At 38.6% G+C, this 16,126-nt stretch overlaps 1 protein-coding gene across 1 annotated transcript; it reads right to left on the bottom strand.

Moving 5' to 3' along the window:
* Positions 1-2,681: 2,681 nt before the first annotated feature.
* On the bottom strand, positions 2,682-3,758 carry LOC140344399 (protein FAM200C-like). Its single transcript, XM_072431526.1, is given in 1 exon segment — positions 2,682-3,758. A coding segment is annotated over 1 exon segment (1,077 nt).
* Between the last annotated feature and the right edge of the window lie 12,368 nt (positions 3,759-16,126).

The following is a 16,126-nucleotide window of genomic DNA, read 5'->3' as shown; positions in this document are numbered from 1 at the left end:
AATGCCCCTGCAGTGTTCCAGGAGTTTGTTAACGACATCTTCAGAGACTTGCTATATTCCTGTGTTGTAGTGTATCTTGATGATATCCTTGTTTTTTCTCCAGATCTGACTACTCACCGGAAGCAGGTTCGTTTGGTCCTTCAAAGATTAAGGCTAAATCGTCTGTACGCCAAGTTCGAGAAATGTTCCTTTGAGAAATCCTCTTCCATTCCTTGGATACATAATATCCCACACTGGTCTGCAGATGGATCCTGAGAAGCTGTCAGCAATTTTAAAGTGGCCTCATCCTTCTAGTTTAAAAGCAATCCAGCGGTTCCTGGGATTCGCCAACTACTATCGCCAGTTCATGCCGCACTTCTCGTCTTTGACTGCCCCCTTCTCCGCTTTGACCTGTAAGGGAGCAAACCCTAAGAATTGGACAGCTGAGGCTGAATCGGCCTTCCAAACAGGCCTTCTCTGCGGCTCTGGTTCTCCATCGCCCTGATGCTAACAAGCAATTCTCCTTAAAGGTGGACGCATCGTCTCTTGGAGCGGGGGCAGTGCTTTTACAAAAATCTTCTTCTGGTAAGATGGTGCCCTGTGGCTTCTTCTCCAGGGCCTTCTCCGCCCCCGAGCGTAACTGCTCTATTGGGGACAGGGAGTTGTTGGCTATAAAAATGGCACTGGAGGAATGGCGTTACCTTCTCGAGGGAGCATCTCATCCGTTGGTGATCTACTCCGACCACAAAAATTTTACTTATTTACAGTCTGCACAAAGACTGAATCCTCGTCAAGCTGGATGGTCCTTATTCTTTGCACGTTTTGATTTTGTTCTCTATTTCTGTGCCGCAGAGAAAAATGTCAAAGCAGATGCTCTCTCAAGGTCCTTTGATGCTACTGATCGAGAGGAGGAACCTCAACACATCATTGATCCTGGAAAAACTGCTGTATGTCCTGTCAAGTTTTCTGAGATTCTGCCCGGAAAGATTTTTTTTGCACGGAACCTCAGGAAACAAATTCTAGTCTGGGGTCATTCCTCAAAAATTGCAGGTCATGCCAGACAACGAAAGAGTTTCAAAGTTATTTCTCAACGGTACTGGTGGCCAACCATGCGGCAAGACATCCAAGAGTTTGTCGCTGCCTGTCTGTCATGCGCACAGTATAAAACCTCCAAGCAACGTCCAGCGGGCCTCTTGCTTCCCCTGCCCGTCCCTGAGGCTCCTTGGCAACAGATAGGCATGGATTTTATTACTGATCTACCCTTGTCCTCTGGGTTTTCTGTGATCTGGGTAGTGGTGGATTGTTTCTCCAAGATGGCGCACTTCATCCTCAGCCTGGTCTTCCTTCTGCTCCTCAGCTGGCAAAAAAACTTATTGAACATATTTTTCATCTTCATGGTTTTCCCCACCGAATTGTGTCAGATAGAGGTGTACAGTTCACGTCTAAGTTTTAGAGTGCTTTGTAATCTCTTGAATGTGTCTCTGGACTTTTCTTTAGTTTATCATCCACAGTCTAACGGTCAAGTGGAACGTGTTAATCAAATCCTGACCAGTTTTCCAGGACATTTCATCAACCTCCATCATGATGACTGGGTTGAGTTATTACCTTGGGCTGAGTTTTCGTACAATAATCATGTCAGCGAATCTTCCAAGAAATCGCCATTTTTTTTGGCCAACAACTGAATATCCCACTCCCGGTGTCCTCTTCTTCCGTTATCCCTGCCGCAGATGCTACCTCAAGAGAATTGTCTGAAATCTGGGAGGAGACTAGGGAAGCTCTTAAAGAAGCTTCCATCCGCATGAAGGAATCCGCAGATAAGAGACGTAGAGTTTCTCCTAAGTTCCGTCCTGGTGATTAGTGTTGGTCGAATAGCTCACTATTCGATTCAGCAGCTATTCGCTTGAATATAGCAAAAAAATTCGGGCGGTCGAATGTCAAAGCCGAACACCATTAAAGTCAATGGGAGGAAAAATTCGGGTTTTTTTCAGCACTGTGTAGAGCCTCTACAGGAGTGGTTCTTAACCTTGTTGGACAAACTGAACCCCACCAGTTTTATATGCGTGTTCACCGAACCCTTCTTTATTGGAAAAATAAAATATGATTTTTACAAATTCAAAACATAGGTATACAGTGAGGGAAAAAATAATATCAATTTGGAAAACAAAAACGTTCTCCTATATTTCGAATAATAATAACATAATAATGAAATAATAACATAGTAATGAAATCTTAACGTTGTTGGACAAACTGAACCCCACCAGTTTTATATGCGTGTATATTACTGCAAATCAGTGTGACTTCTGCTGTTGCCTCTCAGAGACCAGTTCAGGAATGCGCAGCTTTACCTTCGCAAGTGCCACTCTCATTTTCGCAACAAAGTCTGTTCCTTTTTTTCGTTTTTATGTCCAGCATCCTCGAAAAGGATTGCTCGCAAAGATATGTTGTAACAAACGGTATAAAAATTTCCAGAGCTTTCTTAGCAATAACAGGGTACGTTACCAATTGTTGACACCAAAACGTTGAGAACGTTGTTGTTCTGAAGAGTTGCTGTTGAACCTGGCTCTGCTGAATTTCAATGATTTCATCGAGGTATTCATCATTGACATCTGTTGTCTCAACACTAAACGTGAACGTCTGTCTCACCCATGCTGGATATGACTCTCTTGTAGGGAAGTATCCGTCGAGAGACTTTGCAAGCTCATCTAAGTGCGTGGCAATGGTAGCTTTTTTTGAAAAGCTTTCAGGTTTTCTTCCGCTTCGATGATGTTGACTCCACCACCCTGCATCTGCTTATTGAGATGATTGAGAGCTGAAAAGATATCAGGCATGTACGTTAAAATAAGAATGAACTCAGAATTTTTGAAGCAATCTGCATGACAATGTTGCTGGTCTTGCAAAAACAGAGCTAATTCCACACTTATGACAAAAACACGATTCAGCACCTGTCCCCGGGATAACCACCGAACGTTAGAATGGTACAGAAGTACCTCGAATTCAGATCACATTTCTTTACACAGCTCCTTGAAGATGCGGTGCTTCAGAGCATTATTTCACACATAGTTCACGCATTCCACAAAATTTTTTAAAACTTCTGCCAGTTTTGGAGGCAAGGTTTTTGTTGCCAACGCATGCCTGTGCAGAATGCAATGCGTAACAATGATGTGTGGTGCATCGGCATTCACTAGCGCACCAAAACCGGACTTTCTTCCGAGCATGGCTGGAGCTCCGTCCGAACAAACTGCAGAAACCATATCCCACGAAAGATTGTTGTTTTTGAAGAAGTCATCCACAAGTTTCTTCACATCAGTTGCCTTAGTTGTTGTAAGAGGCTTACAAAATAAAAAATCTTCCTTTGTCACGTCGTCTTTCACATAGCGCACAAATACTGCAAGCTGGCTTAGATTGGAATCGTCTGTGGTCTCGTCGAGTTGAAGGCTGAATTTTGCCGGACTTGAAATCAGATCTGCAACTACTTGAGCCAAGATGTCTTTGCTCATGTCCTCTATTCTGTTGCTGATAATGTCATTTGAAAGAGGAATTTGAGATAACTGAACTTCAGCCGCTTTTCCCAGCATGATATTCGCCATCTTCAACACAGCTGGTTTTATGAGTGTTTCACCAATGGCGTGTTCCCTTAGTTTTGCCGGAGCTAGACTAGAATTGCTCAACTTGGCATTGCAAATCATGCAATTAGGACGCTGACTCCCATCACGTTCCGTTAAACATGTGAATCCATATTGTACATATTCGTCCGACCACTTTCGTATTTTGCTCAACATAGTTAGTATGAAGGGATTAAAATATTAAGATAGGTATCACACGACGTACCATCACAACAGTTACAATTCAACCACTGTGTGCATCAAATCCCCTGCAGCACAGATTGGCCAAGCGATGTTGCGTGATCACCTGCAGCCAATTATGGACAAGCGGGGAGTATCATCACGAATCATAAGCGCTTCGGTCACGTTCAATCATCTATCAGTTTAAATCACAAATTTTGATCAGGAATTGATTGATGTATATAAGGCGTTAGTTACAGATTGATAGATCAAGAAACCGAGTACACGGTCAGTCTTGATCAAAATCACTGAATAACTGAGTCGGAGGTGTGTTTTGACCTCCGCCGAACCCGCGAGACTGACTCACCGAACCCCTGGGGTTCGCCCACAATGACATTATGATTCATAATGTCATTGTCAGATAACCTGTAAAAAATAAAAAAAGAACAAGTTTAAAATAAAAAACACATAAATAAATAATATGATAAAAAAAAAAATTTTTTTTTTTTTCCTCCCAAATTTTTGCTGTCGAATCCCGTGTTTTTCGGGTCGGGTCTACCCGAATTCGAACAGCCATATTCAGGTCGAATATAGGGACAACCCGATTTTGAACATCAACACTACTGGTGATAAAGTCTGGCTGGCTTCAAAATACATCCGGCTAAAAGTACCCTCTTACAAATTGGGTCCTTGCTTCACCGGTTCTTTTCAAATTCTGGAACAAATCAACGAGGTTTCCTACAAACTTAAGCTGCCGGCCTCACTCCCGGTACCGAATTCCTTCCATGTCTCTCTGCTGAAGCCCGTCATCCTGAATCGTTTTTTCAAGAGACCTGTCTCAGCTCCTGTAGCGGTCAGTGATGGGAACGTATATGAGGTAAAGGCCATTCTGGGGATGAAGAAGAGTAGAGGGAGAACCCTGTTTCTGGTGGATTGAAAGGGGTTTGGCCCTGAGGGGAGATCCCCTCAGAAAGAACATCAAAATTCCTGTCCAGGACCAGGCCTGATGAGAGGGGGCGTAAGGGGGGGGGGGGTACTGTTAGCCCAGAGTTTCCTTCCTGCCGGAGACTTGCACTGGTGTTTGAGCTGGTGTGGGTGTGTCTCTCCATCTATGAGGCAACACATACACCCCCTCTGTTTCTAGAGCCAATGGCTGGATCTCTGATAGTATTTAAAGGCACTTCCTACTACAGGAAGTTGCTTGAGCAATCCCAAGGTTTTAGCTTGTCTAAACTCCTAGTGCAAAGGTGCTTCCTCTGTCTGTTTTGCTGTGTACTGGACCTTGTTTACGAACCTTTGGACTTTGCCTGTTTGCTGCCTGACCCTGACCTCAGATTATGTTTATGGACTTTCGCCTGATTGTCGCCTGACCCTGACCTCGGATTTTGTTTTTGGACTTTGTCTGATTGCCACCTCCCTCTTGGCCACGCAAGCCCCCTCGGTGCTTGCACCGAGTACCCGGACCCCTCTGGTCAGCTGCCACTGACCCGGGTATCGCTCTGAAGTGGCACCTGGCAGCTACCCTGCGGCCCAAGCCTATCCTCATCATCAGAGGCTCTAGTGAAGACCAGGTAGCGGCTTAGTTACGCCCCTCCGGATTTTGATAGATTGCAAGTGGTATCAGAATTAAATATCTGTATTTTTTTTACAGAAATGTTTATATTTATTTTGATAGATTGCAAGTGGTATCAGAATAAAATATCTGTATTTTTTTACAGAAATACAGAAATGTTTATATTTATTTTGATATATTGCAAGTGGTATCAGAATTAAATATCTATTTTTTTTTACAGAAATACAAAAAATTTTATGGCTTTTTTGATAGATAGCAAGGGGTATCAGAATGAAATAACTGTTTTTTTTCCCCTGCACTTTTTTTTTCTTTGACAAAGCAAGCCAAGCAGCACATAAAGGTTGTGATGCTAGCAAATCCTTGTCAGGAGTGGTAAATGCAGGCAAGCCCTGGGCTTATATAGGCCAATGGCTGCCTGTGTGGCATGCAGTGACAGACAACCAATTGGCTGCCTGCCACAACAAACATGGAGGGGAGCATCCCTGCTGTTATTGGAGGGCCCTAGACATCATGGGGGAGGTCCCTAGGCATTGTGGGAGGGTTGAATTTGGGGAGTCGAATCCAACAAAATTCCGGTCTGGTCGACCATAATTTGAACGGCCATATTCGGGTCGAACATTAGGATGACCCGAATTCGAACAACAACACTAGTATTCACCAAGGAGCGGTTGCTCCATTTGTGCATATATATGACATGCCCTGAACAAAATATGTGGACAGAACAAAACCTCCCACCTTGCTACCACTCATTTTCCCAGTTACAATTTTTCTTTACAAGGAGTTAGAAAAGTTTACTTACAGTTTGTGGTTACTATAAGGATTCCAATATTTTTGTTTGCAAACTCCTGTTTTCTAACTCGACTTATAACCAGCCACTTGTTTCTCCAAGAGTGATGTGTAAGTGCAGCGCAATTGTATAGATGTGTGAATAGATAGTGTTTGCATGTTATGTTAGGTGAAAATACAGTATTTCACTTACCAAACTTTTTGCATATTTTTACCTATTAAAGCCATTTTGAGTATTACAATAAAAAACAGGCTCAAAGCTGTCCATAGTATTTCCTTCTGCGTCTGGTTCAGCAGGTACATAAAAGGTTATAAAGGAAGGTAAAGGAGATAGTTTGGAGCCACCAGCACAGACATTAACCAGACACCTTATGTAGAAGAGAGGCCTATGACATGCAATGAGGAAGAGGACAAGGGTTTGGAACTGACTTTTCCTAATGTAGTTGCATTTGCAAGCAAACTTTACTTTGCAAGGTAATATACCCTGTTCAAGGAAAGAGAAAATCAAGTACTGTGCTTTAACCTTTAAATAGGTGAAAAGGTCTCCATAAAACCTCTGTGTGTACAAAAATATCTTTATGAGTAAAGTGAATCTTGGGAACACTCACTATCTCATGCCTGAGCTGTGTTTGAAGGTTAGATTATAAACTCTATGGCAAGGATGTATTGCTATTAGGTTGCTTCCTCCCCTTGCAGGTCTCAAATCAGGAGAATCCTAACCATGTACTTGGTAGTTAGCTTTAACCTCCACTTAAGGCAAGGAAAGGGGTTGGTCTATCTGGCTTTGGCTAGGTGCTCTCCACCATCAGAAGCCTTGCGCTCTGGGGGGTCTTGAAAGGGCCCTATCCCTTCAGACGAAGGCCATTCAACCCACCCTGTGCAAATCCTGTAGATTTTTTTTTGTTTGCGTGTGTGCTTTCACTTTTTTTGTTGCATATTGGTGTTTCGTTTTTGTGTATCCATGTAAGGTTTAAAAAAAGAACTAATGATATTTGGCACATATGTGGTTTGATTGTTGATCACTGATACATCACAATAAGCAACAGAAATAATTTGTGACAACTTACTCTCAAGCTCCTCTCCCTCTATGCTCAAAAACAATGCAGAAGAGATTGGGCATTCAATAAGTAAATAGCAAACTTCACAATCAGCCACGGCACTTCTGCTGCTTGTGGTAACTTGCCAGTGGTAAGATTACTAAGAGAACATCTACCTGTATAGCTTTAGTACAACTTTGGCTAAACAGGTGTGGTTTCTCTCAAAAAACCTTCTTTGGCTAAACATTTTAGAAGAGACTGCACATAACTCATTGTTATATTGTGGTTTTTTTTTTAACAAGCAGTGTGGAAAGTTTTAGATGCATCAACATCTATTTTTTAGAAGAATCAGAAGATCAACTTCTTTACATCTCATTACTTACTGCATGTGGTTCTAGTTTAGTTGGTAATTCCTGTGTACAGATGTTTGACAAGGCAAGACGAACCATTTTTTATCACCAACTGCAGCAATTTGTCAGTTTGCAGGAAATATTGGTGATTGTTGGCTGTAACCTTTTACCTTAGAATGATTTCCATTTTTCATATTTTAAGTCATGGCCGCTGACAAGTAGATTACAGATACCACCAGGTTCTTCGACACCCGATAAATGAATAATCTGATTTCTTAGCTTCCCAACTTTCTTTCTTTGATATAATTGTATACCATAGAACATTCTGTGACAGGAAGATATATGAAGAAGGAATTAAATGGAGCACCACCAGAAGCTCTGCTGGTGATTTGTCACAGCAAGGTATTGTGTCACGGTTGGATAAATTGTCTGACTTACACCTCCTCCAAAGGGCAGCTGTTTATTTACTGTTAACCCTTAAAGCTTACAGATATTAAGAAATGGTAAAGTTTTGATGTTTCAGAAGATTGTTGGTGAAGCTGGAACCATAAACCATGAATTAAAGATTGATCTAATGATTGATAAAGATTGATCTAATAAAGGTATGAATCACTATCACCAATAAGAACATGGGAAAGGGCCTTCATTAAAAAGTTTAAAAAAAAAAGGTTTGAATATAAACTGTGTATTTACGAAGAAAATACTGTGCTTTCAATCCAAATCTGGTAACCTTGTAAGTGGCTGATTCCTTGGCATGTAAAATGCATTTGATTTTTATGTTATATGTATGTATATGGTGGGGCTCGGGATGATGATCTCACACTAGGGCTTTTAACTGTTCAGTGGTAATATTTTTTGCTAATATATTTTGTAACCTTACCCCAAACTGGATTACCATGTTATTACTCCTGTGCAACACTGGAAGGAAAAGATATTATAGACAGAAATTCAAAGACTAATAAGAAATTAGCAAAATGTGGTGGGTCATTGATCCTACTGAGCAGTCCCTGGACTCCTATCCAACAAGAATCACATAACAAGAATCACATAACCATAATCCCTAAAATTCAGTTCTTATAGCTTTAGCAGTTTTTTTCACCATCCGTTGGGTACCAGGGGAATCCTTGCTGTTAAAAAACATTATTGTATAGATGGAACACAGAAATCACTACACTTCCCTTATATACTCCCCTACCATTTTATTTGGTGGTATCGCTGGTTGTGTTGTACAATTATTCATATGAAACATTGTGGTTGTTGCCTTTCAATGCAATGAAGACCAGTTCTTGCTTATGTGGTCCCTTGTAGGATTTAAGACCAACAATTCTACATCAACAATTTACTTTAGGGTGTTTGCTAAAAAAAAAAAGTGTAATAGCATTTGAACTTCCTATTGTTTAAGATCTCAAGTGATATGATTCCCTCAACAGAGTGCTGCACTCATTACAATGTAAAAAGATATTACTTTCCCCAATAGATTCCCCATAATGTAGATAGAAATATTAATTAGGAGATTTTTTGTGATAGTGAAACCTCTGACCTTGTAGGAAGGACAAAGACATACCTAATCCTTTGTGAAAGTGGCAGAGAATCTAATGTGGCGAAGTCTCACCGTTATAAGAGAAGATGGGGCCGAGAACACAAACTATTGTTAAAATATTTACCATTGAGGGAGGCACAGAGACACAAACTGCTATTGGGAAGTGCCACCGTTCTGGAAGGGATAGACACAAAAGCTACTGCAGAATATTTTAAGTGCCGCAGCTATCATCTTTTTTTTTGTGGAAGAATAGTCCCATTTATCTCCTAAAATTCTTTCCAATGCTCTTGTCTTTCTCAACCCTTTATATGCTATTGGTGCTTATTTTCACTCGCCACAAACTCTACCAAACTCTAGATTTAAAGTCTGAGTCATCAAATTTAGGAAGCTCAGAAAAGATGAAAAGGGCAGATAGAGAAATAGGCTTACAATTTCCTATCGGAATTGGCAACAGCCTGAAAATGTACAGACAGTCTGTAAAATTGCAGACAAAATAAAGCTGTCAGTAAAGCCTGTGAATTTAAATACATGTTAATTATTCAATTTTATTATTTAATAAAAAGGAAAATTAGTTTCACCATCTAAATTTGAAGCTAGCCAAAAGTTTGATCTTAGCCTACCAAACCTTTATATGTCATATATATGATGCCAACCTGCCTAGGCACAACCACACTTATTCATTTTGTAGTGTAATTGGAAATGTGAACTGTGGAACTGTGGAACTGTGGAACTTAGAGAGAACAGCTACTAAAATTTAAAAAATCCTATCACGAGGGGCCTTTTGGTATGGTTATGTGATGTCTGTTACACATATTAACACCCCAGAGATACAGAAAACAGACCAAGGTTTGGCTTGAAAGAGGTTCTAGAAGAGAAAGACAGACAAACAGGGAAACAGTATTGTTGTATTTTCTCTATACAAAATCCATAATGCCCTGTAGAACCTGTCATTAAGTGCTCCCAATATTAAATGTTTATTTGTAAAACTTTTTTCATGAATAGCGTAATCCAAATAAAACATATACTTTCTAGAATGAGATTCCAGTTGAAAGATGACACAGGTAAATACCAGTGTCTGCACAGTTCTTGGCTTTGTTCATAAATGTTTAGCACAGTTAGGCCCTTACTGCAGCACAACTTCACCCAAAAATAAGGATTGAAAATGATTAGCTCATCAAAAGATGAAATGAGTAAACCCGAGTTTGCCACAATATTTAGCGTCAATCCGAAGATTGGTAGTACTTTGATTTGCTACTAGGAATTCTCAGTCTAAAGACTATAATTTTTCAACTTGGCTCCCACATGCCTACTTCATAGTGAAACCAACACCAGACTATACCTGCACAGTTAATGGAGAAGCAACACAATGATGACCGTATCTATCTTACCTCTCTGTTTTCTTTTCCTAAAAGCATGTGTTTGTCAGCTCAGAAATGGATTGGTTGAACAGTCAACATTTCTTATATAGGTCCTGCAAAAGTTTGATACCAAGTCAAATTCAGTACTACTACACTACTTGCATTTAAAATAGATAAAATAAACAACCCTCTGGTTCTATTATAGCTGTATTTGCATGTACCTTGTACAGTTTAAGATTCTTGATTTGATGTGATTTACATTTGACTACTCACAGCCATGTACCTATAAGCAATGGGATGTTTTCTTTTAAAAAAAAATTATGATGCATTTTCCTGAAATTGTGTTCCTCACAAAAAAAATTAAAATAAATAAATAATGAATATTTATTACAGAGTTAAGTCAACTGTGTCTTTTATTATTTATATAGAGTTCAGCTTTATACTCTCTACAAAGGTACAAGGTGGTTGCTGGATAATACATACTGGGGTCCTAAGCTATCAGTGTGACAGTTTGAGAGAAAAGATTTAGGAAATGCTCCCTCCTTCCTGCTGCTGAGTAATGACATAATCTCAGCCTAGTCAAAATAACTGGACTAGAATTCAAAGACAGCTTTTAAATGATAAAATAATGAGTTTTTTTTCTGAAAAGGTATAGCGTTGTATAAATATATATATCTTGTATACAGGAGTTAAAACCTATTTTACCCCAAAAAAACATTTTAAACCAAAAAGAAGTTTGGATCCAATCCCAATGGTTGCCTGGCTTTTTGATTTTCCAAACCTTGTATTTTTTATACTCTTTCTATATTAGAGAAAGAATCAAATAATTTAAACAGTGGGATTCTATTTGTTTTAACACTTCAGTTTTGTGTTATGAACATTGTGTATTACATGAGTGGCAATGCACTAGTCCCGGAAGTGCCTCTCATGTTAGTATTTGCAATTGTAATGTAATTTTATAATAAATGTTTATATAATAAATGTTTTCCAAGTGGTTGTGTATGAGACCTCTTTTCTATCTAACCATTTCTATTTGCTGTATGTTGTGACACATTCATTGTCACTTGTAAAATTACTGAATTCCTATATTTTGTAGAATCGAATGTTTCTGATCTTAAACACTAATCTGCAATTGTTTTTTTACAGACTTTCTTATTCCCCTCTTGTGATGAAGTGTTTCTGGAAGTGTGGCAGGGGTGTATCTTTTACCTTCTAATGTTGTCACTAATCAGTGTCCTTTATTCCCATCTCAAAAGGCTGCAAGGTATTCTGTGTGTTTTCTTTACGTAAGTGTTATATTCTTCAGAGTTGTCATCACTCCCGATCCTTCAACATTCTTTGCTGTGATAACATGTTTTACATTGCAATATTGCATTTCATTTGATACATTTTTAATGTTTTACACATCTAAATTTCCTTTTAGAAAATAATTATGTGCTTCTACTGTAGATATGTCAGCAGCCTCTCTGTTATTTCTTCATTATTGAGGTTATTGTTGTCCAACTTACCCTTACAAACCTGCTATACCCCCGTGGAACAGGCAGCCGTTATAATCAATGTTTTGGGTGAACTTTACCTGACCCTGTTGCAGCAATAAGCACTTTCCGCTTTTTTTGGAAAATGAAAATACTCTGATATTTTATGTAAGCTTTATGCCAAACATTAACAAAATTCAGTATGGTTTCATCACTCGGAAAGTCCTGCCCACTCAAACAGCAAATTAACATTATTAGTTGTCTAGCACATTCCATTACAAGCCAACACAGCGTTGCAAGACGCAAGGAGATCGATCAGTGAAACAATTGGATACGCTTGTAGTGACCTAGACATCACCCCCTTCCAATGCTTAATAGTAATCTATCCATGATGGTCGCTTACAGACATTGATTTATTCAACTAATACAAATGTTTACAGGAGAACCTGTGGTTGCAGTCATTAAACCTAAATAGCTATCCCTTTTCTTGCAATGATAAATATGAAAACTAAGTACTCTACTTAAAAATAATGTCTAAATTTTGATCTACTACATCATGGGAAATATGCTAATCTTATACAGCTTTGACATGGTGGATAAGCGTATGGTAATAAAAAAAAAGTAATTTTTGGACATAAATTTCTGTTTGGGATGCTGCAAAGCCTGATATGGTGAGTATTTCAACTGACAGCATTGTTGTTATCCTTAAACTGTGTTGGAGTTATTTGCCCATTTTAGATATGATGATCAATGAAAATTTGTAAAGATTGTGTATAGAACAGACTAAAAGCCCACAATTTGTTAATTTAGTCTGAAAATAAATGTGGATAGAGGGGCCTTTTTGTGTCCATGTAGGCTTTATACCTTAGACTATGACCATGCAAGAACAAAACACAGCAAAAAACAAGCTTATATAGATGCTGGGACTAACAGTACTAAATAATTTGTGAATATTCTTTCTGACTCCTGGAGAGTGTTGTCAGTGCATTAGCTAAGGATCACAGAAAGATAGAATAAAATCTAGCAGCATGGTCTGCTTACTTTAAAAAAAATAATTGGTAAAAAAGTTAGTAAAATACATAGCTTGCCTTCATCTCTCATATTGGAGGAGGTGACATTACCATCCTTTGGTGAAATCCTAAAAAGTGCTCGGTAGACCAAATCTGATGTACTGTGCTTGCAAGATCTGTAATACACAGCATCTCACCCAAAGAATGTCACCCTTGTCTAGATGTCATAGGTTAAAACTGTGGGGGGGGGGCATTGCTAGAATATTATATTATCTCGAATTACAATAAACCCATGAAATTGCTGCAAAGCAATGAGATGAGGGTTTAAGCCCCAAGAAGTTAAAGTGGTGGCAGTGGTGAAATTCTTTAATTCAGGTCATTATATCTAGCATCATGCTGAAGCATTATGTCGAGGTAAGTATTTTTACTTACCTCCCCACCTTCAGACATATTCATTCATCCCGTAAAGTCAATTTATCTATTTCTTAAAGAAACATCAGCTGTTAGGTTAATTTTATGGTTGTAAGAGAACAGACACCAGTATATCTATAGAGTTGCTGGTCCGATGTATTCAGAAAAGATAGATAGTGTTATTTATACAAAATTCAGTAGGTGGTATGGAAAAAGTAATTAAAGGTTAAAGTGAAAAGTGATCCTTCAGGAATTCTAAATGGTCCTAAACAATTTAAAGCCCTGATGTCCTGGCAATCTCTCACCCAACCCCGGGTGATCATTTTCTTTGTCACTGTTCTTATTCACACTTTAGTAAACAGACACAAGGGCCCTGACTTATTAAAGCTCTCCAAGGCTGGAGAGAATACACTTTGATCAGCGAAGCTGGCTGGTCCAGGAAACCTGGATTGGATTCGGTCCAGGATTCAAAACATTTGCTAGCAAATGATTTTAAGGAATCCATTCCAGGTTTTCTGGATCACCCAGCTTCACTGACCAAAATGTATTCTTTCCAGCCTTGGAGAGCTTTAGTAAAATCAGGGCCTAAGAAGGAACTCAACCAGGTGTTCAGGATGTTTATCCCCCACAATGCAGTCAGATTTCTTTATATATTTCTCATGGATGATTCTGCTACAAAATGGAGGCTACAAACAAGATGGAGTCTATAACAAAATTATTTGATTCTCCAAATTGATTCTCAGTTTTAAGTTGTAAAGCCTTTTGCATACAACACTGCTAATATCTGTTTTTTACTGTTTGCGTTCCCAGTTTTAGTTTTCTCTGACAGTGCCCTTTGTCTTGAACCTCTACAGAGTTACTGACGTTTTTCCAGCTCTCCTCATTTATTAACACAAGTGATTAAAGCAAAAATACTTTAATTAGCCAGTTATGAATGATTTTATTAAAAAAAATGCCCAGTACTTGGCCTATGAATAGTGTAGGGCTTGTTGAAGGCGCAAAAATAGTTGTCAATTCTTTAGGTATTCATTCATTCTCATTTAACAGCCTGAGGCCAAGTTTTATGATGGAATGACTTAAAGCACAGAACCCTTTCTGTCAAGTGACAGGGATGGTGAATGCCTAATATTGCTTTGGAAGTGGAGCTTAGTAGGGAGAAGATGAGAATCAGGTGGTTCTGCACTGCTGACCCTAGAATTCTACCAGCAATGCAATGCTCTACAAACTGGCCTTTCCATCCCAGTCATTACCAGCGATTTCTCTGTTGGATTGCTCAGAAGTAGAATGTTCAATGTATTGAATATTTTGTATCATAAAATACAGGATATCAAGAAGGTCATTCATTCTTTTTAAAGTCACTTTGGACAAATACAATCACTTACAAGCTCCACTTACGTGTTGTATCATTTTGCATCCGAGATATAACATATTTATCATTTGGCATCAGATGAATTGCTTGCTGCATGTTCCAAAAAAAAAAAAAAAAGATATGCTGAAGCCAAATTAAATTTTGCAGTTTAACTTTCCATAGCTGGCTACCTATTGAGCCTTATTTTATTAGGATCTTTAGGTTTTAAACAGCCTTGAAATGAAGACTGTGTATTCTCAGATTTGAACACTGCCCTCTCTCAGACCACTGCAACCCTGCCTATACACAGGGCAGCCTCAGCCTAAATCTTCTCAACAGGGAATCATATGACAAGAAATGTGCTGAATATAGCTATAGTAAATATAAATGTAGCAGACTTTCTAATTTTAATTTCCTGTTGGATTTCACTTACCTGCTGCTTACAGTTCCGAAAGGCAGAAGGATGAGGCAGCATATCTAGGTCATGAAGGCTCATTTTCTTCATACAAATATCGAGAGGCTTGCAATTGACAGATTTGTGCAGATTTTTAGAGTACAAAGCGCCTCTGATGCCTAAAAGTCCTCATTAGTTCTTCATATTTCTCACAGGATTTTAAAATATAACACTTATAAATATTAATACAATGGACAAAACTCAAGGTGGAAATTTTCAGCCAAACTGAATGACATTTTAATGTTTTGCATATACAGTAACAATTTCCTCTAAAAAATGTCATCAGAATACATTTCATTTGTACTGCTTCATTTTATGTAGTTTATGTGGATATCAGCCTCTAGTTATAAATATCAGTCTTCAGCAGGGCTCAATGATTACCTTTCAACGTTTTGAGATGAAAAAGAGAGATGTCTTAAAGCAAAGTATATCGGCAAGGAGCATGCAATATCCCCTGTAATGCAGCCCACAAGGAGTTACTATAAAAATTTGCTTAAACAGATCACAGCTACTTTCACTACATTTTCTTCATGCTAACGTATTAAAATAACTAATGTAATAGGTTAGAGACTGAATATCAGGTTTAGTATGTTAGTGTAAAAAAGAAAAGTGGAATAGAGGTATTTGTTTCCAAGACAGGGACAGTTCCTCCATATGATATTTTGTAAGCTACATACCCAAATCAATTTTCACCCAGAATGGACAGTAATGCTTTGTGGTGGGTTTTGATACCAATTACGTGTATACAGTTACGTTTTTGTAAGAATGCTGTAAAAATCCTGTACATCAATCATTTTATAAACACATTTTAAAAAACTGGTATCGAACTCCAGACAATCAATATTTGATCATTTTTGATACCAGAAACTAACCAATTTATTTCTAACACTAAAAATATTCACCCTAAAAGCTCCTAACCTCCCTCTACAACTACAAGGATATGTGTACTATCAAAGAACAAATAAAAATTGCCCCCAACTTGAATATATGTATAGCAAATTGTAGATATAGCTACTGTGGTAT

This window comes from Pyxicephalus adspersus, chromosome Z (assembly GCF_032062135.1).
Source record: "Pyxicephalus adspersus chromosome Z, UCB_Pads_2.0, whole genome shotgun sequence".
Lineage (NCBI taxonomy): Eukaryota > Metazoa > Chordata > Amphibia > Anura > Pyxicephalidae > Pyxicephalus > Pyxicephalus adspersus.
This window is presented reverse-complemented; position numbering and strand designations above follow the sequence as displayed.